General features: G+C 37.9%; 2 protein-coding genes across 2 annotated transcripts in view; one reads left to right on the top strand and one right to left on the bottom strand.

Annotated features, from left to right (window-relative positions):
* The window catches only part of cacng2a (calcium channel, voltage-dependent, gamma subunit 2a), a 54,134-nt gene extending 48,088 nt beyond the window's left edge, over positions 1 to 6,046 (bottom strand). The window contains exon 1 of the mRNA XM_056753000.1: positions 4,324 to 6,046. Within this exon, the coding sequence (XP_056608978.1) occupies positions 4,324 to 4,549 (226 nt within the window). The 5' untranslated portion in view covers positions 4,550 to 6,046. The remainder of the gene's footprint in view (positions 1 to 4,323) is intronic.
* An 8,628-nt stretch (positions 6,047 to 14,674) lies between these two features.
* apol (apolipoprotein L) lies at positions 14,675 to 23,397 on the top strand. The gene is made up of 8 exons (XM_056752237.1): positions 14,675 to 14,807; positions 15,562 to 16,155; positions 16,587 to 16,679; positions 16,828 to 17,883; positions 20,783 to 21,370; positions 21,524 to 21,559; positions 21,684 to 21,782; positions 21,868 to 23,397. Exons 1-8 carry the CDS (start codon positions 14,797 to 14,799, stop codon positions 22,802 to 22,804), a joined length of 3,414 nt encoding a protein of 1,137 aa, XP_056608215.1. The 5' UTR covers positions 14,675 to 14,796; the 3' UTR covers positions 22,805 to 23,397.
* Positions 23,398 to 23,514: the final 117 nt, after the last annotated feature.

Raw genomic sequence — 23,514 nt, 5'->3', positions numbered from 1 at the left:
TGGATAGCAAATTAAACATTATGGTGAAATGCGCTGTGAGACTTTCCATTAACCCACAGAATGTTTTGGCAGGGTATGGACAGTAATCGGCCAGTGGCTCAAGAGTGTTTTTCTGACTCTTCATCACATCAGTGGTGTTTATAGGATAAGTGGATCATGGTATTGAAGTGTTACTAAAGGAGAGAAAAGCCACGTCTGCCCTTCCAACAAAATAAACTATGTAGTATATGATGCCATCGTAGGGCAGATGGTGATTGGAGATGACTGGATTTTTTTCCCCTTACTTTATACAGTCAAATAGAAGTAGATGAGCAGGGTTTTAGTGAGCCAATATTTTGGGACAACTTTGCTGTAGTGCTATAGTACAATGTGTAATGCCACTCTGTATGTGGGTCATTAGCTGGGCAGATACATGCCAGGCTGGTTATCTTTATCTGATCAGTTGATGAGAGTAATCCCTCTTTACACCAGCGCCAGGCAAAGCTAAGGCCCATTGCCTCTTTATTTATCTCTGCCTATGTCAAACATGCTCTTTATCAAATCATACGAAAACAGCTTACTGATGTTGGATGTGCATACATCTATCACCATTACACATAACCAAACATTTTTATCAGACTGCATGCTGTGACTCCCAAGATGCAATTCACCAAAACCATCACTGTAGTTCAGTCGACCTGAATGAACGCTGAGTACGAGACCTCACACACTTGCTTAAAAAGAACAGATTTGTGAGCATGAACAAGCGAAAGGTGAGAAAAATGCACGAGCATTTTTCGCCCCTCCCGCTGAGACGGGAGCGGGCTATCTCTTCAGATGCACGGTTTGGCCGCATGCAAAAGAAAACAAAGCGCAGGAAGTCCATTCATTAGTAACACCTCCTGCGGCCCAGAAAATATTCATGGAAACTCTAAGCGTTCAGGAGAACGATCCCTCTTCTTGGGTAAAGTTGCTGTCACAGAGATTCAAAATGATAAGTGTTGGGTAGTGTTGAAAATGCAAGGAAAATAACTGCACCTCCTTTTTCACTATGCTTTGAGATGCTGTTTGTGTGCTCTCGATGCGCCCTACCCTTACATTCATTGTTAATGTAATGAAGATTAATAACGCAGATTACCTGTAGTTCTGTGGCGACCACATCTAAGAACAGTGCACCTGAGTCTGACTCACTACCCGACTCACTTGGCTGTGCCAAGATCGGAGGACCCACCACATACAATACCAGCTTTTGTTTTATCACAGCGACATACCATTGTCTTTGCACAAATGGATCTGTTAGGTTCACTTGAATATATATAGTGTATATACACTTTGAGGACATATTCTAATCCTCGAGTCTCACTATAATGATGCTGCAGGTGTCCGAAATAAGACCTTACCAAACTGTCAACTTTCATTGAGAGGTTGAAATAACAGCAAAGGTTTTGTATATTAAACCTCCAACAGCTGCTGAAATTTTCCTCTTGAAATCTTTTGTTGCAATACTGCGAAAAAGCAGGCTGGTGGACACAATACTTTGTCCTAATTATCTAAAATGACATGTATGACCCAGTCTGTGAAAACCCAGCTAATGTCATTTTTGCCATTTACTGTTTTATACATAAAATCATTCTACATAATTTCACTAAAATTTAATCTTCATATTGACTTAATAAGACCATGTCAAAGATTAAAATCATAGTGAAATAAATGGTTGATGAATGCTTAATCAAACTTTGCTTGTTTTCTCATAATTCAATTTTTAGACATTTAGCCTGCATTTCTCAGAATTTTTTACAGGGTCAGATATTTTAATCAGTTAACATAGGAAAAAATATATATGCAGTGCTACTTATATACAGTGTGGACATTTAAGCCAAACTTTAAATTGTATGAGTTTCATTACATCAGACATCTAGACTTTTCTCAAATTGCTTTGCTATTTATGCAATTCCATTGAATTAAGGTAATTTATGAAGTCAGTTCCGCACAAGTTTCTTTTAACAGAGCAACCACAGAAGTAAAGAACTTCAACACATAAATTATGGACATACAATACAGGACATTTGACCAGAAACTAATAAAATATTCTAAGTAAATATTCTAAGTAAATATGTTCATCAGGAACAAAATAAATGTACTAACACTATTAATAAATGCATGTAGTAAAAGCAATTCTAAAACGATGAACAAGGGTAAAAAATGAACAAATTTACAGAACAAATACTTGTATAGCTGTAGAACATCACAAATTAAACATCCAACAGCTGCTGACCTCTTGAAACCTTTTTTTAAATATTGCTCAAAGCAGGCTGGTCGACAAAAGTGTAAACCTACATAATCAAAACAGACTATATTTTATAAACCACTGAAAGAATGTCATTCTTAATTTAGCTTCTTATGAACATTTTCTAGATCCAAATATAAAACTCTCCAAAAACTCTTTTCATCCCATGTGTTTATTTCCTTTGCAATAGCACCTTTTTAACCCACTGTCACAAACACACACACTTTTGTTTGTAAATCAACATCACCTGACAAACATACATAGCAGTCTATTAAAGCCATTAACCACTTTCACGAGGAACAACTTAAAGAAGCATATTTAATACTCAAAATATAATAACGCCAAAAAGAAAGTAATCTTATGTTCGTTCCTGCTTAAGGGAAGTCTAGCAGCTCAAGTTATTTAAGTAATTTGTTGGTGCAATACTCTAGATTGGTCTATAGTGCACTTCACATGTGGGTGGATATAAGAGTTGATGTTAAATATCTGAAGTGCTTGTAATATTGCTGAGGGCAGCCCACTGAGGGTGTTTCCCCTCTCTCATCAGTTTGGAACACTCCAGGGACAAATTACACTAACACTCTTGCCCACCTGCATGCTGTAAATCTATGCTCCCCAACAAATCATTTTCTGTACTGACCACTGAGATTTACATCCTGGCCATCTTTTGCACGGTCTATGAGATGCCGGTGCGAAACTGGTTCAGAGAGGGGGAACCTGCTTGATGGATAGAAGCGAGGAGGTTGAGCGGTGATTGTTATTTGCTGTTTCAGCTAATTGCTTGTGTCATAGTTGGGGATCTGTAAAAGGCTTAACCGAGAACAGAAGAAATACATGTGCTTTACATTTAGGTAAAGTCATCTTTTAATCAGGACTTATCATTGACCTGCCTCCTTTACTTTTTAAATGAGCCGAGTGTAATGAGTATTTAAACAGTATGGTGTACTAAAGCTTACATTAGACACTAGAGTTTATCCAGCTTAAATTTGTGTAACTGCCTGTTGTATTTATTTTGTGAGACACACAAGACTGACCACGTTTTCAGGACTTTTGAGTGTAATGCAATCGCAATATCTGTGTAATGTCTTACTAACAACCATATACTAAGATCACCAATTTCCCACTTGATCCCACTTGGTGGTTCACAGGCCCCACTTGATGCTCCAGCAAACCAAGATCACCTTCATCCAAGTATTTTCAAATGTTAAAAGGTGACAGTATGCTTTACGCCTTAAGGATCATCTGGCAGACAAACCCTTAAGGATAAATTGGCGGACTAACAGATGTTAAGGGCACACTTGCAGATGTGGCCAAAGTCACTCATTTAGCTTTGGTCAACATGTGGTCACCGATTAAAGGACATGGGAACTCATGCTCAATAATATTAAGATGTACACTAAACACTCATTTGTAAACCCCTAAGCTGTAGAGTGCTCTAGAGGCATTTGAAGATGGGTATCTTAGTGCAGTAAACAGATTACGTATGGACGTGTGCCACAAAGCCTCAGGTCATCTTCTATAACTCCTTTGAGCCCTAGTGAGAATGAAGTGCATTTGTTGTACTCGAGGACCTCACAAGGTGACATTGCTAGGCCAAAGTCAGCAGTCAGTGCCTACGCTGGTGCACAACAGGAAATATGTGCCTGTGTATATTGACCATGGGTGAGTTTTTTCCCCCAGGTGTGCCCTGTGGCAGTTCCAGATGTATGTCCATTTATCTGCTTCCATTGCTGTTACTTTCATTCTAATGGACAGGACTGTTCTTTTACTATATTGTCAGGTAAACCCCGTTTCTTATTGGGCTATACATATTTCTGTATTGCTGCGCGTCACGGTCGCTGTCCGTGGTGCTGAATACAGCCGCTACACAATCGTTACCACATAGCAGCACACTAGAGCGCAGGCCTGAGAGAAAGGGGGTGGGTGGTGCGTTTCCGTAACAACTGACAGGAACACACGTGCACATGGTAAGATAGACCCTCCGATGAAAAATGATACTACACGTAATCAGCCGTCGAACAAAGAGAATGAACGACAAAAGCGCACACTTGTCTTACCTTCCAAGCAACATGTCCTCCACAGTCCCGAATGGGTCATCACCTCTTCGTTCTTCTTGCTGGTCTCGTTCTCGTTGTTGGTCTTGATCTTACAGACGCCGCGCGAGTACAGCCAGTAGTCCGTGCCCACCGCGATGGTCATGAGGCTGAAGGCAGCGAACGCGCCCACCGTGGTCAATAACATCTGAACTCCGCGGTCAAACACACCCATGTTTCCGCATTCCATGAAAGGGGGACCCCCCTTCCTCTTGATGTATAGGAAATAAATATTTGAAAATTTACGGGACCAAACCAAATTTAAAAAATGGGATATATTTGAGCGAAAGGAGGGGGAAGGGGGTGGATGCGGTAGGAACCTTATGGTTGCGTTTGGGTGAGAACCGATTAAGTAAGAAATAGGTGAGCCTTTCTGGCTATTTTTAATGGTAAAGGTTATTTTTCGCACGCTTTACCTGCTTATGTAATGTTCTTTTTCCACCAATGAATAATTTGAACCTATGTTTCGTCCTTTTCTTAATCGAGCTAGGTAAGATATGCAGGAGCTATAGCACTACTGTTAAACTTACACGTACATACAGGCTGCAAAGCCACTATTCAAAGATAATACAGAAATATACACTTTACTGCTAATATCATAGGCCTTTAATAATACCCCAAGCATGTCATTCAAACGAAAAAGCTACAGGGCTGTTTATTTACATGATCTTGAGCAAATGTTACAGCACGCTGCCAGAGATTTTGAGCAATACGAGAATTTAATTATGACAATTGAGGCGCATAAATAGCCGGTAGTTTATGACATGTGAGGGTTTGAGGATAAATACAGCTTTAGCAACAAAAAAATAAGAGACGTTAAAGGGGTGGGGAGTTGATAGAGTAATGGAAGGCTTTGCCTTGAATCTGAATGTATCTAAACCATTCGATGTGTTACAACAACTGTTGACCTACGTAGCTGCAAATTGCTCAACAAACACGCCGTCCTCACTTAATATGGCTAAGCAAACCCTAGTCTATTCTAATAAAGAGGGACAAGAGACAAGGGGACCAGAGAAAAATCAAGGACGGGGAAAGCTCTATTTAGTTACAGGCGCAGAAAAATATAGGAGAGGTGGATGGGCAGGATAGTCCAGTTCAAAACCAACGAAAGGAATGTCCAGAATTAAGACGGTAAATCTAATATACTGCTGCCACCGTTAACATCAATTTGACAAATCAAGTCAACGATGGAATAAAAAAAATCACCGTGAGCAAAATAAATTAATCAACATAAATGAAAATGGAAGAAAACAACTAGATATCCTTTTTCCTAAAATTCTGATCCCCAGTTTCCATATGTATCTCCTAGCTCTTTGAAGGTTTCTTCCGAAAATGGCAATCTGCGGTTGAATAGGGTACCGTCGACGATCCGGTTAGAGCTGGGAGCATCCAGCAGAACGAGCCGACCATTACTCGTCATAGAGCCGGCTAGAGGAGAACGAGAAGGCGGAGGCGCCGGAACTGCTGTATTCTACACCCGTCAGTGATGCTCGGTTATCCAAATCCGTGCTGGCTTTCTCGCACCCAGAACCGCAAGCAGTATCGTCCCGTTTGAAGAGCCCTTGCGCCATGTAAAAGAAAAAAAGACCTGAGATGAAGGAACTTGATGTGCTGGGAAAGGAGGATAAGGGTCTGGCTCTCTCCCCTTCGCTTGTGTGCTAGTGACAATTTTTGAGAGAGATGTAGGCAGGCGTGCTGTGGCTCAGAAAGAGGGAGAGCGAGAAAGTGAGGCAGAGAGAGAGAGAGAGAGAGAGAGAGAGAGAGAGATTATACAACCGGGGAAGGGATGTGCCGCGACAGAAAAAGGCCACTGTGAGAGGGGTGCAGATTGGATATTTTACCCAAAGCGTAACGGTGTTTGCATTTAAAACTCTCTTATTTTGACTGAGCAGAACATACGGATACAGATTTCCGTTTTAACGCAAATGTGTTTTTTTAACGAAGCCGAACGCTGGTTTATGCGAAACGGTTCGCCCTCCAAAAAACTCATTTGAACGTATTATTTATTTTTTAATGCTGCATACACCGCTTCTGTTGTAAAACTCAAGCCATTGCGCTTTAACCCTTTCATTTATCGTTTGCATATTCGATGTTTATGCATGATCCTAATGTCTTTGCAGACACGTTCTTATGCGTCCTCTCGTTGCCCGATTTATTAAACGCACTGAAGCACCTCCTTCAATTAGCAATAAATTAACGTTAATTTAAGAAACAGCACATAGGGTTTTCAATGTCGACCGCCGGGTTTTTTTGACGCGCGTCCGCGTTGGAATTACGCGTGCGGACCATTATAGTTCAGACAAGCAAAAGCATCAATTAAAGGATTCATTGTATAATATGCACATGCACAGTGTTTGAACAGCAAAAACTTGGGTTGCAAATCATCACGATATAGCGCGTCTCCAACATCGATTGTCGTCATTCAAGCGCTAAAACAGGACGCGTTTAAACGTGCTTTGAGATCGCATGCGTGGCACGCTACAGCCCTCTTTTAGAGCCCTTATAAGTTGCATGCATACAGCAACCAACTCTACCGCCCCCTTCTCCTGACCAAAGGACATGCTTAAAATTCAAGTCTGGTACAGTGCTGGACCACTCCGGATTCAAAGCGCAGACGACAGAGATGAGGTGAGCACACTAACAACAGACACACAGAGCAAGGGGACAAAAAATATAGGGTAGTAGATCTACTGAAGCAGGGAATGGTGGAGTGTGGTTTCAAACCTGCAGAAAAAAGAATGAGATAAAGAAGCGTGTAAGACATATGCTCAAGAATGCACATAAATAAAATGCCACTTCACATTGCATTACAAGTCATGATTATCAATAGGGACGAGCAGAACAGTGAAAGTGGGTAAAAAGATAATGCAGCAGACACCAACATGGAGACATGGCACGCACGGGCCATCAATCTATTTCAGCGCAACCTTCAAATCTACACCCAGGTTAAACTGAGGAATATGGTATGCAAGGCATGTAAAATTGGGGACAAAGATAATGGGCTTGGCTGCATGAGTGGTGCAGGCTGGTCTCCATCATTAGTCTCTGTGTGTTTGCCCACTACGTTCCTGCACACTAATCCGGCCTCTATTAGCTGTGTCATGATCACTGGAATGAACAATGAGCAAACAGGAGTTCTGGCTTTGACCACTGAGCCTGTGAGCTATGGAACCAGTGGGCAATTATTAATGAACATGAATGGATGAGTTTTTTGGGGATACGGTTGTTATCAGTGTAAGGGGGGCTTGTGTGGTCAATTAATAATGTATGGCTGGGTAGTGACGGTGTTTTCACCAACACTAATAAAAAACACAGATGAAATTGTGCAATAATTAGCTTGAAGTACACATAACATTGATCACAAAAGTGTATTACCTTTGAAATACTACCCGGACTACCGCTGTGCTTATTATCAGTTTACAGCGAACATTTTAAGGCGCATGCAGTTTATTATCATGGGGTTTAAAGTGATACTGAAATTCTGCGTGGTTCTATTATCCCTGAGCAGATTTGGATATTGTTGCTCCTGCTGCCTTGGGCTGCACTGACACATGGAGAACATTGACGTTGAAAATCGTTTCATTAAGCAGGTAGTGCGCATCCGAGGCCCGGTACACACTTGTGGTACATTATTCCTACGTGAACCTTTAATGTCTGCTCAACATTAGCTTGCAAAAGACCAGTGCTAATCAACTGCTTGTTAAAACACCCCCTGAGCATTGGCTTAAGGAATGCTTAAAGTGAATTGTGCTCTGGAGTAGAGAAAGAGAGAGTGAATCTGAACCTGAAAGAGAGGAAGAGACAGTCATGGATAGTTCTGTCTTTTTTTCTGGTTTCTTTAATTGGATGTGATTATGTGGGCTCGCTTGGTAAAACTCGCTTCGGGGCACACTTTGTCTTTGGGGTAGACAGTATTCCCTGGGCTGAAGGTCCCATGGATTATTGATACACTGCGTTGAATATATCTCACCTCACCTTTGTTTTGTTAAATAAATGTGGTCTTAGGCAGGGATATGAAAGATTGGATGGAGTGTTCTCATTAATGTTGATTTTTCAATGTTTGAATAGTTTTTTTACGCCACAGTTTAGGCTTCTATTATAAAACAGGCCAAACCAGGCTGTTTGTTACATGTCATTGGAGTACCAATGTTCTGTATATACGCCTACATCATGTGTGTCTGAGACGGAGGGAAGAGCTTTCCGTCATCTATAGCTGCCAAAAGGGATAAATATTTTATTTAAGATGCATTAAAAAATTGTCAATAGTGATTGGAGTATAAACTGAGGCTCGAGAAGAATGTCTCCAAAATAGAAACAAGAAAGGATACGAAAATTAATAACAGATATGACTCAATGAGTCAATGTTTGCTTTATTTCCTGTGAGCGGTTTGTTTTTCAGTGGATCTTTTCCTGATTCGTTGTGGTTTACCTTTTTGTCAAATGGGCAATTTTGGGAAAATCTCAGCCTTACCATGAAAAAATATAGTTTTAAACAAAGGATTTAATAAATGCACAGATGTCAACATTTGGTGGATCAAATACCCATGTCAGGTCTCTCTTCAAGTTTTTAAAGCATTTGTTTTATTTTTACTGCATGATTTTCCATAGTCATAAGTGCCATTTTCAGGAGAGTCACATCTACAACGGTACATTTTCCTCGTGGATGGGCACATGGAAAATAAAATAAAGTAACTATAGTTTAATGAAGAGGCATCTCTTCTCCATTTGTTGGGTATGCTTCTGGTTTGTGAATTTTATTTCAAATAGTCAAAAGTTTGTCACCCTCCCAAAACTGTGTCCTTTATGGTCATCACTTTTGATCACTACTGTTCGTCACATAAACTCATACATTAAAACAAATGTTGGTTAAAAAAAATTGGGCTGTCAAATTAATAATCATGATTTATCACGTCCATAATAAAAGTTTTGTATTTATATAAACATTCATGCACACATACAGTACTTGCATATATATTTAGGGAATATTTACAAGTATTTATTTATATTTTTGTATCATTTAGATTACATAAAAACGTTTATTGATATTTATCATTTTTCTTAAATACATGCATGTATGTGTGTATAAATACAAAAAACTATGCAACGTGTACTTTTATCTTCCTCTAAATCTTTTATTATTGTATGGCTGCATTGTCCTTTGAAGTTCTCTTTAATTTAAAGTTCATGAAATTGTAATTTGCAATATGGCAGAACTACCAATGTGGAGACCAAACCTGGAACAACAAACTTTGAGCATCCTCACAGTTAAAGAAAAATAAACAACTTGGAACATTTGTCATCCCATCAGATTCAACCATTTAGCGCCTTACCATATGTAAGGGATAATCCACTGCTAGCCGTGCTTTCTTTTTACCTAATATATGACTCCATCAACAGTTCAAACAGGCTGCTTGGTGTTTATAGCTTGATGCCTGACATCAGTTAATGAAGAAACTGCATGTATTTTTAGCAGTTCTAACAGTATTTACTTCAGTTCAAAAATAAACAACCATCAATCATATGCTAAAAGAGACATTGTGTTAAAATCCACATCCCCAAAGTTTTCTTTGGAATGCTGGATATTGTAGAGTTCTGATACACACTATCTATTGTATTGCCTGAGGGGAGACACCGACATACAGCTCACAGTACATGGCTGCATTTTACATCCTCACACTTCTGACTTACCATCTGCCTTCTCGTATTCAGCTCCTATTTTTGTGCTTGTACCCAGACACAAACAAACACAGCATCGAATCTTCCTTCAAGCAAAGTATTTTGCTTTAACTATTTCTGCCTTTTCTCTGATAACAATACAGTGCACCAGAGGGCCCTCTTTTCATTTTATATGGGGCAAAATTAGCTTGTTAAAGGAGACATTATACATCCACTTTCAACAAGTTGGCATGATTTATAAGGGTCTTCATGAAATGTCTGGAACTATTTTTGCTTAAAAACGCTCAATGGCTTGTCAACACAACACTCGTGTAGTACTGCCATGGCAAGCGTTTAGCTAAATGATGTTTCCTGAATTCCTCTGCGGTTAGTTTCGTCTTAAATGTCTCAAATCTTTCTTCCGGAGACAAAAAAAATCTGTCACAGCAAACAGCGCTCACATTGCTTGTGACTGACTTCGCTCCCTTCGCTGTCATATCCTAACGTTATCCTCCTATTTATATGGTACATTAACGTCAATTCAGATTGTTGATAAATATTACTCACATTGGCAGTTTTCTCTCGTTCAGTCGGTCTCGATCCCTCTTGAGGAACAACTTTGAAGCTTATCCTGCTTGTACTGTCTCAGGTTGAACAAGCACTCCTGTTTGAAATTTTTCGCGCAAATAAGCAGGTTTTTACTTATGGTTTCTGAGGGATTTCTACTAAAAATAAAAAAAATGTGTCCACTTCCGTCTCCTCCTAGGTTTGGACTCTGTGCAGCGACTACATTGCATGTTGTCCACGAACTTTAGCCATGGCGTCACTCACATACACTGCTGTCAACAATGGCGGAGCGCGGTGGGTGGAACTGTGAAGAATAAGGGGCGGTAACATTGTAATAAAATACGCTTTGGGCATCACAACCAGAGTGAAATCTGAACAACTCGATTTCTCACATGCTTGCAGGGAAAGGCACACAAAAACAAACTTACTGGGTTCATATTTTTCAAGTTTTCTGGGTTGCTAGATGCACCCGGGAACCGATTTTAGCACTTAAACACGCAAAAAGTGGGGTTTCCTTTAACAGGCGAGGGCTGTGTATCGAGCCCAGAATCAGCTAACATTTAGTTTAACCCCAACTATTACAGTAAACAACAAAATATTTGCCATTGTTTTCCATACAATTCAACATGTGATGTAATCTTCTTTCTTCTCTCTCTCTTTGAATTCCATTATATCTCGACTCCCCCCCATCCCAAACCACTCTTTCCCGTTTTCTCTCCTGCCTTGTGTGAACCTCTCTCCTGTTTTCAGGCTAGGGAGAACAGAGCTGAGGGAGAATCAATATGTTTTCAATTTGCAGCAGCGACTTGCTCCCTCGCATTCTAATTACACCTTCTGCTCTTTCTAAGTCTCCCGGCTAGAGAGAGAGAGAGAGAGAGAGAGAGAGAGCGAGAGAGAGCCACACGCCACCACCATTCATAGCATCTCTAAAACATTAACGGTAGTAATATGTTTGAACTGTCAGAGCCTCATACTGAATATGATCATGATGTCATAACTGCATTTGCAATTATTGCCAAAGCCAATCAGCGGGGAACTGAAGCAACATTTGTGAAAAGTTTAACCAAGTCTACATAATCTCTTTTATAGTATTTCTTTGTTTTGATGTCATATCATTTTAAATCAAGAAGACTGTTGAACAGAGGTGTGCTTTTACCTTACAAAGTATCATGGTAGATGGTGATGATGACAAAAAATGTCTTACAATGATGTAGGGACCAAGGGGGACGTTTTGTATATATGATATTTATAGGGATGTTTAAAAATATTTTTTAGAAAACCTTTCCCGTCTGCACATGTACAGTAACACAAATAAACACACTGATAAATATCCAGAATTACATGTGTGTCATAAAGTTTACCTTGGTACAAGGCTCCCCTTTTTCTCTGCTTTAAACTTATTGATGCTCAGAGAGAGAATATGGTATTCTGGTAGGTCAGTGCAAGAAGGGCAGACATGCAAAGATAAGCCATTTGTTAGCTGAGTGTTAAGTGCCCTAAATAATAGCTAGTGGCTTTTTAAAATAAATAACACTTTAATCTAAACACAAAGCCCAGTTTGATGTAATCATAAATAAAGCAAATGACAGCCACACAGTTTAACAAACCTAACAGCTGACACGCTACGGTTAATTTCATGTTATTAATAATTAATTTCATGTTATTAATAATAAGAGCTTGTTCAATGATATACACATTTGTATGAAAACACATTTACTAAATAGTTGTTATTAGTTTGTTTAGACTTTTGTTGTATTTTTATCACTTGGGTTATCTCCTTAAATATTTCTTGGCCATTGAAATTTACACTAGAGTTCTAAAAGGCAAAGCAAGGAATTAAAAAAACTATAGGAGACCTCTCAATCCAGTTCATTTAGCTTTAATATTGTATCACCACTTAACACACAGCAGAAAGCTCTCTTACGTACTCTCACCCACCAATAATTTTTACATGTAATTTATTCAATACACTAAAAGTAAACACTGTAAGGCCATCTTAACCAGGACTCTGTATAACTGACATCAGTACAATAAATGTAATGTAAATATATGAAGACTGCACCGATGTTGGAATCCAAATAAAACAGGAATGGCAATGTAGTTGTTGAACAGCTCCCTCATGTGGACTATAATGTCAAATTGGCCATTTTACAAATTGTATGTTTAAGAACATTTTATTACCTTAAACCATAAACAAATCACAACAAGTGTAAAATATTAGTACATAGTTTGCCATAAGATGTTTCCAATTGTGGATGTAATTAAACTACATGGATACATACTTCATGCCCAGTATAGTACAAAGTAGTTTTGTGTTTTCACGTAAATAAAATAAATATTTTAATTTCAAACAACTTTTGGAAGTAGCCAGTTTTAAGCACTTCCGTTTAGAACTATCCTTCATTTAAATTATGATTTATTCCATTTGGAATGCAGCAGAAGTGTAAATTTCAATGGCCAATAAATATTTCAGGAGATAACCCAAGTGTTAAAAATACAAAAGTCTAAACAGACTAAATTACAACTATTTACTAAAGGTGTTATCATACAAATATGTGTTTTAAGAAGGAAATTATAAATTTGTTTACTAATGTTCTCTTCAGTAATCTAGTAATTAAATTGTAATCTTATTGAAACGAATGTCTCTTATTAACCTCTATTGCTCTTCGTACTGTATATCCAGAGTGGACCAGTATAGGTTGATGTTAGATTTTCAGGAAAATGATTTAATGAGCTTCTTTGGTTTGTTCAGCCACCTTCGCTTAAGAACAGGGGTTGGGTGCTCATTTGAGGAAATGGGTCCATTGCCAGTAGCAAGAATGTTACATTACATAATATAAATAATTGAATTAATACCTGGAATATATCAAGAGGTGAAGCCACTGGAACTGGAAGTATTTAAGTTGCCATGTTAGTATGCCCAACTGACAGAGGGGCGTCACTGAATTACAGTCAAAATAATGACGCAAAAATCAGGTGGACATAATTTAGTTTTAGTTCACATGTTAATAATAAACTTGAATTCACATACTTAAAGTTATAATCTGTATTTAGAATCAGAATGAGCAGAAAATTGTCACATGTTAAGTGTGTCTTGTCTGTCTGCTGATCAGTATGCTATTGTAATGAAGATGAATGTAACCAAGCTAATGTTATAAAGCATATCATTACAAACAAAGAATATTTTCATTTAATATCTACAAATGTGATAAAAACTGATACCAAAAGTGTTTCTGAACTATTGTTTTTACATATTGCAAAATGGTCTATAGGTCATTTTAAACAAGCACTAATCGTGTTTTTATTTAGTTCTCAGTAGAAATATTCTCTTGTCCATTCGTTGCGGAATATCAGGCATTCTGAATCCACCTTGCATTTGCTTAAAAAATTTACATTAAAAATGTTCACATTATGCATGGTTTCGTGGTACGTTAAAAATATCTAAAGATATCCAGGTGTGTTTGACTTTGCGCTATGCAATCCAGCATGCAGACTTTCTTATTTGAAACCAACTTTGATTTCATACGCCGAAATTTGTGTCAAATCTGGATGAAAGGGCAGTTCAGGTCGACCGGATGAAGTTCAAGGTCAATATCTCCACTAGCTGGTAGTTCAGTGGGGGTAGCAGTGGGTGTCTTCAAACAAAGCCAAGGGATTTAGAGAGTACCTGTGGAGTGGTGTATCACTGCTGACTCCATACATCAGAAACTGGAAAAAAAGCTGAAAGATATAATTGAGGAGAAACTTGACCACTTTCTGGATTCAGTGGCAAAGGTACCTTGCTGTTTGTAAAGCACCACAGCCCTCAGGAGTGGTGTAATTTTGACCAAGACATCATTTGCCAAATCAATAATAATTAACTCGCAAGTACACTATGTGGACAAATTTGACATCCAAGGCGAGTGAGAGTTTTGTCAGACGAGCAGTCATAACTTTTTCCTTCCATGTGAACTTGAATAAAACAAAGCTCTACACTACAGTGCATAAACTACAGTGCATATGGCCTACCTTATCAAAAAGGCACAAGTTCTTCAGGAAGTATTTAACAACTGAGGTAATAGGCGTGGCAATCTTGGAAAACTGAGAAAAGAAAGTGAAACTCACACAACCAAACTCCCGGAGCACGAAACAAGAAACTTTGCACTAGTCTAAATGTGATCATCACATTGAATCATCAATAGATTTTCTGCGCAGATTTGATTCATCTTGAATATAATGGAGAGCAGGTGAGATTTATCATAAGATACCTAAGAATTTTTCATTGTGGAGAAAACTACAACAAAATGTATAGGTGAATTAATAAAATGTGCTCAACAGTGTTTAACTCTGAAATAATATTTAATATACAGGGCTGTGGTAAGGGCTTTTTTAGCGTGGCTGCATTTTTATTATCTTTGTTTTACATTAATATTCAATCAACTATTAAACACGATGCATCATTTGAAAGCTAAAACACTGGTTCAGGTTCTGTTCTTGTTTTTGAAATAAATACATTGCTCAAAAATAGGTCCACTTGTTTTAAAGAATTCTTCAACATGTGGAAACATGACTAATGCTGCACGTAAAATCTCTAATCCTGTAGGAACTACACCCATGGGACAATAGTTCTTTTGTGTAATACACTGTAAAGTTTTTTGCAACCTTACTTTTTTAAGTACATTAGAGTCATTTCAACTAAATATGTTATTTTTTGTACATTACATTGACTTAAGTTAAGACTTTTCTTATCTTATTAGTTAAATCAATTGACCTAAGTTAAGCCATTTCGTATCTTTTAAGTTAAAGCAAATCACCACAGGTTAAAACTTGTTTACAGTAAAAAAAATGTTAGCAGCAATTTGATTTTATTTAGGTAAGATTTGCCTCAACTTTATTGTACCAATCTGACTTGCTTGTGATATATACATTTATATAACAATAAATAATGTGACACCAATTTCACAATCTAACTAACAAACTTCCTCTAATCCTGTCATTTAGGGAAAACCTGCCGGAGTTACTGTCAGAGTATGTTGTGGACACCTTCAGCTACCTTCAGACAGTCAAAGACTTTTGCGACAAAGCAGAAAAATGGACCCTTAAGAGAAAGACAGAGCTGGAGACGATGAGAGACATCAAGGATCAAGCAGACAAAATCAGTCTTAAGTTTGACCATGTTAAGAAGTCCAAGAACAAAGGCAAGGCTTTTGGAGAGTACCTGAAGAGTGGTTTAACTCAGGTCACAGCTGACTCCAGACGAAAGAAACTAGAGAAGAGTCTGAGTGCTGTCCTGAAAGACACATTTGAGGGGCTGGAGAAACTTGAGCACTTCCTGGATGCAGTGGAGAAACTTGCAGTTACCTCGCTGTTTGCCTTCACTCACTTTACTGCAAGTTTTCTACCGAAGGGGGAGAGTCCTGAAAGTGTGCGATCAGTCATCAAAGCTGCCAAAATGGCCTCTCCTCTCCTCATCCACTTTAAACGAAATGATGAAACCTTCTTTCTTCCAATTCTTAATAATGTGGATGTCCTGGCCATTCAGCTAGACAAATACATACAGATTACACAACTGATTTGTGAGAGAATGGATAAAAGGTTAATTTTTCTGTTAATCATAAACATTACTCGTTTTGAAGAAAAACTATTTGACTGGCAAAATTTAGAAATATATATATATTTAATATATATATATATATATATATATATATATTCACTGAAAAAATCAGAGCCCACTTCAATTTATCCATTAATCAACATTTCTGCAATTTTCTTATGATAATACAAGTCTGTTGAATTTCAACAAAAACAAACATCAGGTGTGACAAAGTCGCCTAAAAGCAATGTGAAAGACTGAGATAATGCAAAAACGAGAAATCAGAAAGAAATCTGGCTTTTTCAAATATTTTCATATTTTGAAGTGATCATAAAATGCATGTAAAAAGACAATTAAAACTGTGATGAATATTAAAAATATATTTTCTTAATTTTTTCAGAAGCTGTGTTAATTATACTGAATCTCTTTACAGATGTATAAAGGACGATCCTTTACAGTATAGTCTGAATGTAAAGAGCTCAAAGAAAAAAATGCTTAATCGTTTAAACCAGTTGAAAAAAATCAGGTGAGACACTATACTATATATATAGTATATATATATATACTGATACAATAAAATGTTTCATTGATTTTAATTAATAATTATTAATTAATGAATAATTATTAAAATAATTAATTAATTAATTTATCTTTCTTTATCTACCCTCGGCCAGAATTGACCAGAACACCAGGTTGATGTTCATTTTTCAAGAAAATGCTTTAAACTTCATTGGTTTCTTTGGGCAGCGTCACTCTGAGATGAAGCAGTTCCTATCAGATCTGGAGGAAAGTGCAGTTCAGTTGGACAAGATGAAGTTCGGGGGAAATATCTCCACTGTAGCTGGTAGTTCAGTGGGTGTAGCAGGGGGTGTCTTGTCTATTGTTGGCCTCGCTCTTGCTCCTGTCACTGCAGGGGTGTCTCTGGCTCTCACTATGACAGGGTTTGGTCTGGGAATTACCAGTGGTGTCAATAGTTTGGTCACAGGTATCACTGAAACAGCGGTCAACTATCACCTTGATAAAAATTCACAAAGCATTTTCCAGCGATACATGAAATATGTGGAAAAGATTCAAGGTCGTTTGGAGAAAGCCAGTGTGGAACGTATACAGATCCCTGATATGATCAGAGCTGGGAGGTTAATTCTCCATGCTAGAATAGTGATCAAAGGTAATGATGCCCTAGTGGAAAAGGGAAACCACCTTGTGGTTAATGTGCAAAAGCGAAAAGGAACACTGAGTGCCAAGTTGCCTAAAGTGGTCAAAATGGTCAAAGGTGGGAAGACAGCCGGACCTCTTGTATCAGTGGCCAAAGGTATTGATGGCCTGGCAGATGCAGCTTCCGCTGTAAAAGTCCTTCAAAGTGAGGAAGTGATTGCCACTGCAACCAAGATAGGGCTACAAGAGGCACAAAGTGCTCGTAGTATTCCAAAACTGGCTGCAGACTTGCCTGACATTGGGCAACTTGCAAAAGGGACACCCCTTGCACTGTCAAAGTCAGCGAGAGCTGGAATTATCACTGCAAATGCACTGTTTATTGGCTTGGATGTATTTTTTATTTGCAAAGACAGCATAAGTCTGGCAAAAGGCAGCAAGAGTGAGACAGCACAGCTCATCAGGTCCAGAGCAGCTCTGTGGAAGTCTGAGCTGGAGGCCTGGAAGAAGATTCATGATTCCTTATGCATAGGAAAACTGAGATTTGGGAGCAGCCAAAAATTGTTGGAGCAACCCCTTTTCCCTTAGATGTAGCGATGAGTCTAGAGGAAAAGGATTAATGTAAACGTTAAGCGATAGAATATGTGTACCTTACATCGTTCATTTGTGTTACCATGACAAAGAACTGTCAGACCAATACACTTTAAGTCTGAGGAATGGCACAGCTATATGGTGTTTTGATTTACCTGTTGGCAATTTCAAACTTTTAAATGCTATGGCACAGCTTGCTCTGTTAACTTTTTGGCGGTAGACCACTATGAAATTTTAATATATATAATCAGATATAGTCTAGTATCAGAGATTCTGAATTTTATATGTAATTACAATTTAACTCTTTGTGGTGTATATTGGGGTCATGAAAGACATGTCTCATTATTTAGTTTCTCCAGATGGCTTGTTATTGATGTCAAGTCATTAAATAAAAGGCTTTAAAACTTATTGAAATCATTCAATGCATTTAATCACTTTTAATAGTGCACAATAAATATCCAATTGATATAATTCACAATAGGAGTCAATGGTCTATGGGTGATGGTGACATAAATGATAGGATTCAAACCTATATCAAGCATTGTAAATATATTCGTTTAGGGATCTTGAACACTATTGTAATACTGAAGCCTTTGATTATGAAAAGACGTAGAACATTCATGAATATGTAAGGTAAACTTGTCTATGCAGCACCATATGCAGATTATTTTGAACAAAGTGAAAGTTAAACATGACCTGACTCCCAGAGAACAGAAAATAAATGTTTTTCATTACATTTTCAGTTGAGCTCAGATTCTTTCTGCTGATTTGACTATAGGGAAACTCGACCACTTCCTGGATACAGAACCTTGCTTTTTGTTTTCACTAAATAACGTTTATCTATCCTCTATTTTTGTGTATTGTATTTGCAAAAATATCTTACACATTAAGTCCCTGCCAAAAACACTTTAGTCCTTAAGTTTAAATGGATCAAAAAAATTAAAATTCTGAAACGAATTAATCACCCTCGTAGTTCCAAACCTGTATAGATTTCTATGTTCTGTTGAAAAGAGAAAGATATTTAGAAGAATGTCAGCAATTGAGATTTCTGGGGTAGTAATAAAAGGGTAGTCAAAGGTGCCCCAGAACTGTTTGTTTTCCTAAATTCTTCAAAATATATTTTGTTTAACAAAACAAAAATAAATAAATCATATGATATTTTATGGAGCCCCATTGCTAACACACTTTACTTCTAGAATGTATTTGTGTTCAACAGATCAAAGAAATGTATAAAGGTTTAGAAATGTTCGAAGCATCAATCACATGATACGTTTGATCATAGTAATTTGAGCACATTACACGCATGAATATCCTTAAAATGATTTTTATTCATAAAAACACATTTCTCTTGCTGAGATATTTCTCATTGTAAAATTCCTTAGACTCAGTGATAGCAATAATAATAAAAGCTCTGGGGAATGCGAACATTTTCTAAGGGAAAGAAAAATATTGTCAGGGAAACGCAAAACGGTTTTGCAAAGTAACACACAGTTCGGGAGAGCAAAATATTGTCAAATATTGAAAATATTGTCGCTCCCTTTCCTATTTTTCACCACCTGTATGTCTCTTGAGTGGCTCGGTCCCGGGTCGCATCTGTTATGACAATGTGAGATAACATCATCCATAAAGAAAGACTTGCATTTCAAAACGATACTATCCTAACTGTTAAGTTTTAAGATAAACGCTTTCCATATCATATGAGAGCATCCGCACGGAGCCAGTGTCTCGCTGCGACATCTCTATACGTGTCTTCATTCAACACTGTGTGGCGCACTTGAGCATGCATGGGTTTTTCACATAAAAACGACATTTTAATTTGCGTCTTATGATTTTTTTTTACAAATAACGGACAATGGTGTTTTGTTTTAACGTGGTAATTTGACATAAAATGTAAGTGGTTTAATGAAAAACGAGGGACCCCCCAAGTTCATTATTTTGGACTTGAGAGGTCCCGCCCCGCGAACACAGGGTTTTGAACAACCCGATGATGATTTATTGCTGAATTAAAATTTTTGGCTGGACTATCCCTTTAACTGGAGAAACAGTCTATCATTTCTAAAATTACAATATCGAGAATTTCTGTGAGATGTTAGAATGGCAGCTGTTTACACCACTGTTACATTGTGACGCGACATTCTGCTGGAAGAGTTTGTGGTACGATGCGTCTTTATGGCAACTATCCGCTATATCATAGGCTACGCACGGTTCGATGTTTTCACGAAAGCTGATATATTCGGCATGATTTGACAGTTTAAAACTCGTAGATATATCATCTGACAAAACTGAGTACTAAACAATGCTTCATAAAGTCGAAAACAACATCTGGTGCAAGGGGTGGGGCAAACTAGTCTAAACGCTGCCAAAGAAAGAGACACTTTTACCCGTACTCCCGGAACTAAACAGCAGACATTGCTATAGTCAGTTCAATACAACGAATGGCATTGTTGGATTCCGTCTGTAGATTAAAATCATCTTAAACATAATGGACATCAGGTGGGTACATTTAGGCTATGTTTTAGCGTGTAACGTTACATAAGAATATTACTTCTAGGAGGAAACAACTAATTCTAAAGGGAATTTATAAAGAGACGCATCATAACACCGTTTAACTCTAAATGTGCGTTTTAAGATGATTATATTAATGTATAAAATGTATAATTCTATTTTAAAGAAATATTAAAGTGTTAATCCATTTTAATATAGTTTGATTGTTTGTTCAGATAAGACGTCGTCACAGGCACAACCCAAGATCTAGAAAAACAAGTTGTAGCAAACTGCGTGATAGGATTCAAACCAGGAATCTAAGCCTGACTTTGAGAGCACAACTATGTTGCAGAATATTCGTTAGGCTACTAACTTTCTCTTATCTTGTCATTGATCGCATAGGGAAAAACTACAGGAGTTACTGTCAGAGTATGTTGTGGACACCCTCAGTCACATTCAGACAGTCAAAGACTTTTGTGACAAAGCAGAAAAATGGACCCTTCAGAGAAAGACAGAGCTGGAGATGATGAGAGACATCAAGGATCAAGCAGACAAAATCAGTCTTACGTTTGACCATGTTCAGCACTCCGAGGATAAAGCCAAGGCTTTTGGAGAGTACCTATGGAGTGGTTTAACTCAGGTCACAGCTGACTCCAGACGTCAGGAACTAGAGAAGAGTCTGAGTGCTGTCCTGAAGGACACGTTTGAGGGGTTTGAGAAACTTGACTACTTCCTGGATGCAATGGAGAAACTTGTGGTTACCTCCCTCTTTGTCTTCACTTCACGAAGTTTCCTACCGAAGGGGGAGAGCCCTGCGAGTGTGCGATCGGTCATCACAGCTGCCAGAATGGCCGCTCCTCTCCTCATCCACTTTAAACGGCATAATGAAACATTCTTTCTTCCAATTCTCAATAATGTGGATGTCCTGGCGTTTCAGCTAGACAAATACATACGCATTACTCAACAGCTGTGTGAGAAAATGGAGAAAAAGTTAGTTTTGCTGATGATTTTTAAATCACTCAAATTTTGTACTTGATATATTGTGCAAAAATTCAGTTACACATATAATTGATAAATATTACATCTATGTCTCAGAAATATTTGTAAACCTTAATTCTCATTTTTTATTTACTTTTTTTACAGGTCTAAGAGTGTATTGGGGTCTGTAGACATGTATGAGTAAGTTTTATAATAAGGTTTACATGTTAATGTCTGAAATTATGAAACCAAGATGAGCCTGTTAAATGCCAACATGAAATGTACATAATCTTTGGTAGCTCATATATACTGTATCTCTTTACAGATGGATGAAGGCTGAACCTTTAGTAAAATTCAGTTTGAACATTAGCGACACCTCCATGCAAAAAATGCTTGATCATTTAATGCAGTTAAGCCTAATAAGGTAAAACAATGTTAGACCTGCATTCTAAGCTTTGTAATATATGACTGTTCGGTAAATTAATCTTTTTTTTTCTTTCCTTGTGCAGAATGGACCGTCATGCCAAACTGGCGTTCCTTTTTCAGGAGAATGCTTTAAACTTCATTGGTTTATTTAGTCAGCGTCACTCTGAGATGAAGCAGTTCCTATCAGATCTGGAGGAAAGTGCAGTTCAGTTGGACAAGATGAAGTTTGGTGCAAATATCTCCACTGTAGCTGGTAGTTCAGTGGGTGTAGCAGGGGGTGTCTTGTCTATTGTTGGCCTCGCTCTTGCTCCTGTCACTGCAGGCGTGTCTCTGGCTCTCACTTTGACAGGGGTTGGTCTGGGAGTGACCAGTGGTGTCAATAGTTTGGTCACAGGTATCACTGAAACAGCGGTCAACATTCACCATGGTAAAAATGCACAAAGCATTTTCCAGAGATACATGAAAGATGTGGAAAAGATTCAAGGCCGTTTGGAGAAGGCCAGTTCGATGTATTGTGTGGGGCCGGATGTTATTGATATGGTAAGAGCTGGGAAGGTGATAGCTGGTGCTGGAGGACTGGCCAAAGGTATTGATGGCCTGGTAGATGCAGCTTCCGCTGTTAAAGTCCTTCAAACTGAGGAAGTGATTGCCACTGCAACCAAGATAGGGCTACAAGAGGCACAAAGTGCTCGTAGTATTCCAAAACTGGCTGCAGACTTGCCTGACATTGGGCAACTGGCAAAAGGGACACCCCTTGCACTCTCAAAGTCAGCGAGGGCTGGATTTATCACTGTAAATGCCCTGTTTATTGGCTTGGATGTCCTTTTTATTTGTAAAGACAGCATAAGTCTGGCAAAAGGCAGCAAGAGTGAAGCCTCAGAGCTCATCCGCTCCAGAGCAAGTGTGTGGAAATCTGAGCTGGAGGCCTGGGAAAATATTTATGATTCCTTATGCATAGGAATATGGAAATTTAGGAAAAGCCAGAAAGTGTTGGAGGAACCGTTTCTTCCTGAGATATAATCATTATTTTAAAGATTTCAAATCTTAATCAAATAAAATATTTACATCTCCGACTGATTACAACATGTTTTTATCAAGCCACGTTAAAGCTCTTTCATTGTACAATAACTGTATGTTTAATTTTAAAAAAGTATTTACATACTGATGGAGATTTAATCTTTGTACATACTGTAAATATGATTTAGAATATTTAAAATGTGGAATACCAGTTGTGATTGTCATGTTAAGTCGTATGATTTGATAAACAAGTATTTTTACATATTTGGTAAACAATTCCAAAACATAACAGCAGTGGAAAAATGACAAGGGATATATTTACAGATACAATGATACAGTGTTTCAAAATGCACTTTATTTTTACCTTTAATGATCAATGGCACAGAACATTATAAATGCTTCATTACTCTAACGAAAAAATGTGCAGAAGAGCAAAGCAGAAAATTGCAGACGTCATTCTCTATACACACTTTAAACAGTGGTAAACATGCAAAATATTACAATAATTGATTTTGACTGAGCTGTAACTAGGTAAACAACCCAAACTAACTTTCTTCTTGTAAAATTCATCACATAAATAAAGTGCTTAAACAAGATCGGTTTAGTTGTTATCTTTTGAATGTGTGATCCTGTGCTTCTGATATTTTATTACGTAAAGCAAACCAGCATAGATGACTTGCAAAAACAATTGAATTGCGTGACAGAATATAATG

Source organism: Triplophysa dalaica, chromosome 7, assembly GCF_015846415.1.
Source record: "Triplophysa dalaica isolate WHDGS20190420 chromosome 7, ASM1584641v1, whole genome shotgun sequence".
NCBI lineage: Eukaryota > Metazoa > Chordata > Actinopteri > Cypriniformes > Nemacheilidae > Triplophysa > Triplophysa dalaica.
The sequence above is the reverse complement of the archived record's forward strand: the minus strand, read 5'-3'. Positions and strand labels throughout refer to the sequence as shown.

Bases quoted from the DNA above. Each gene is read 5' to 3' on its own strand.
- apol (XM_056752237.1), top strand. The intron at 16,156-16,586 runs GTTAATTTTTCT...ATCTCTTTACAG, and splicing joins TGTGAGAGAATGGATAAAAG to ATGTATAAAGGACGATCCTT. The intron at 17,884-20,782 runs TTTCCCTTAGAT...TTGATCGCATAG, and splicing joins AAATTGTTGGAGCAACCCCT to GGAAAAACTACAGGAGTTAC.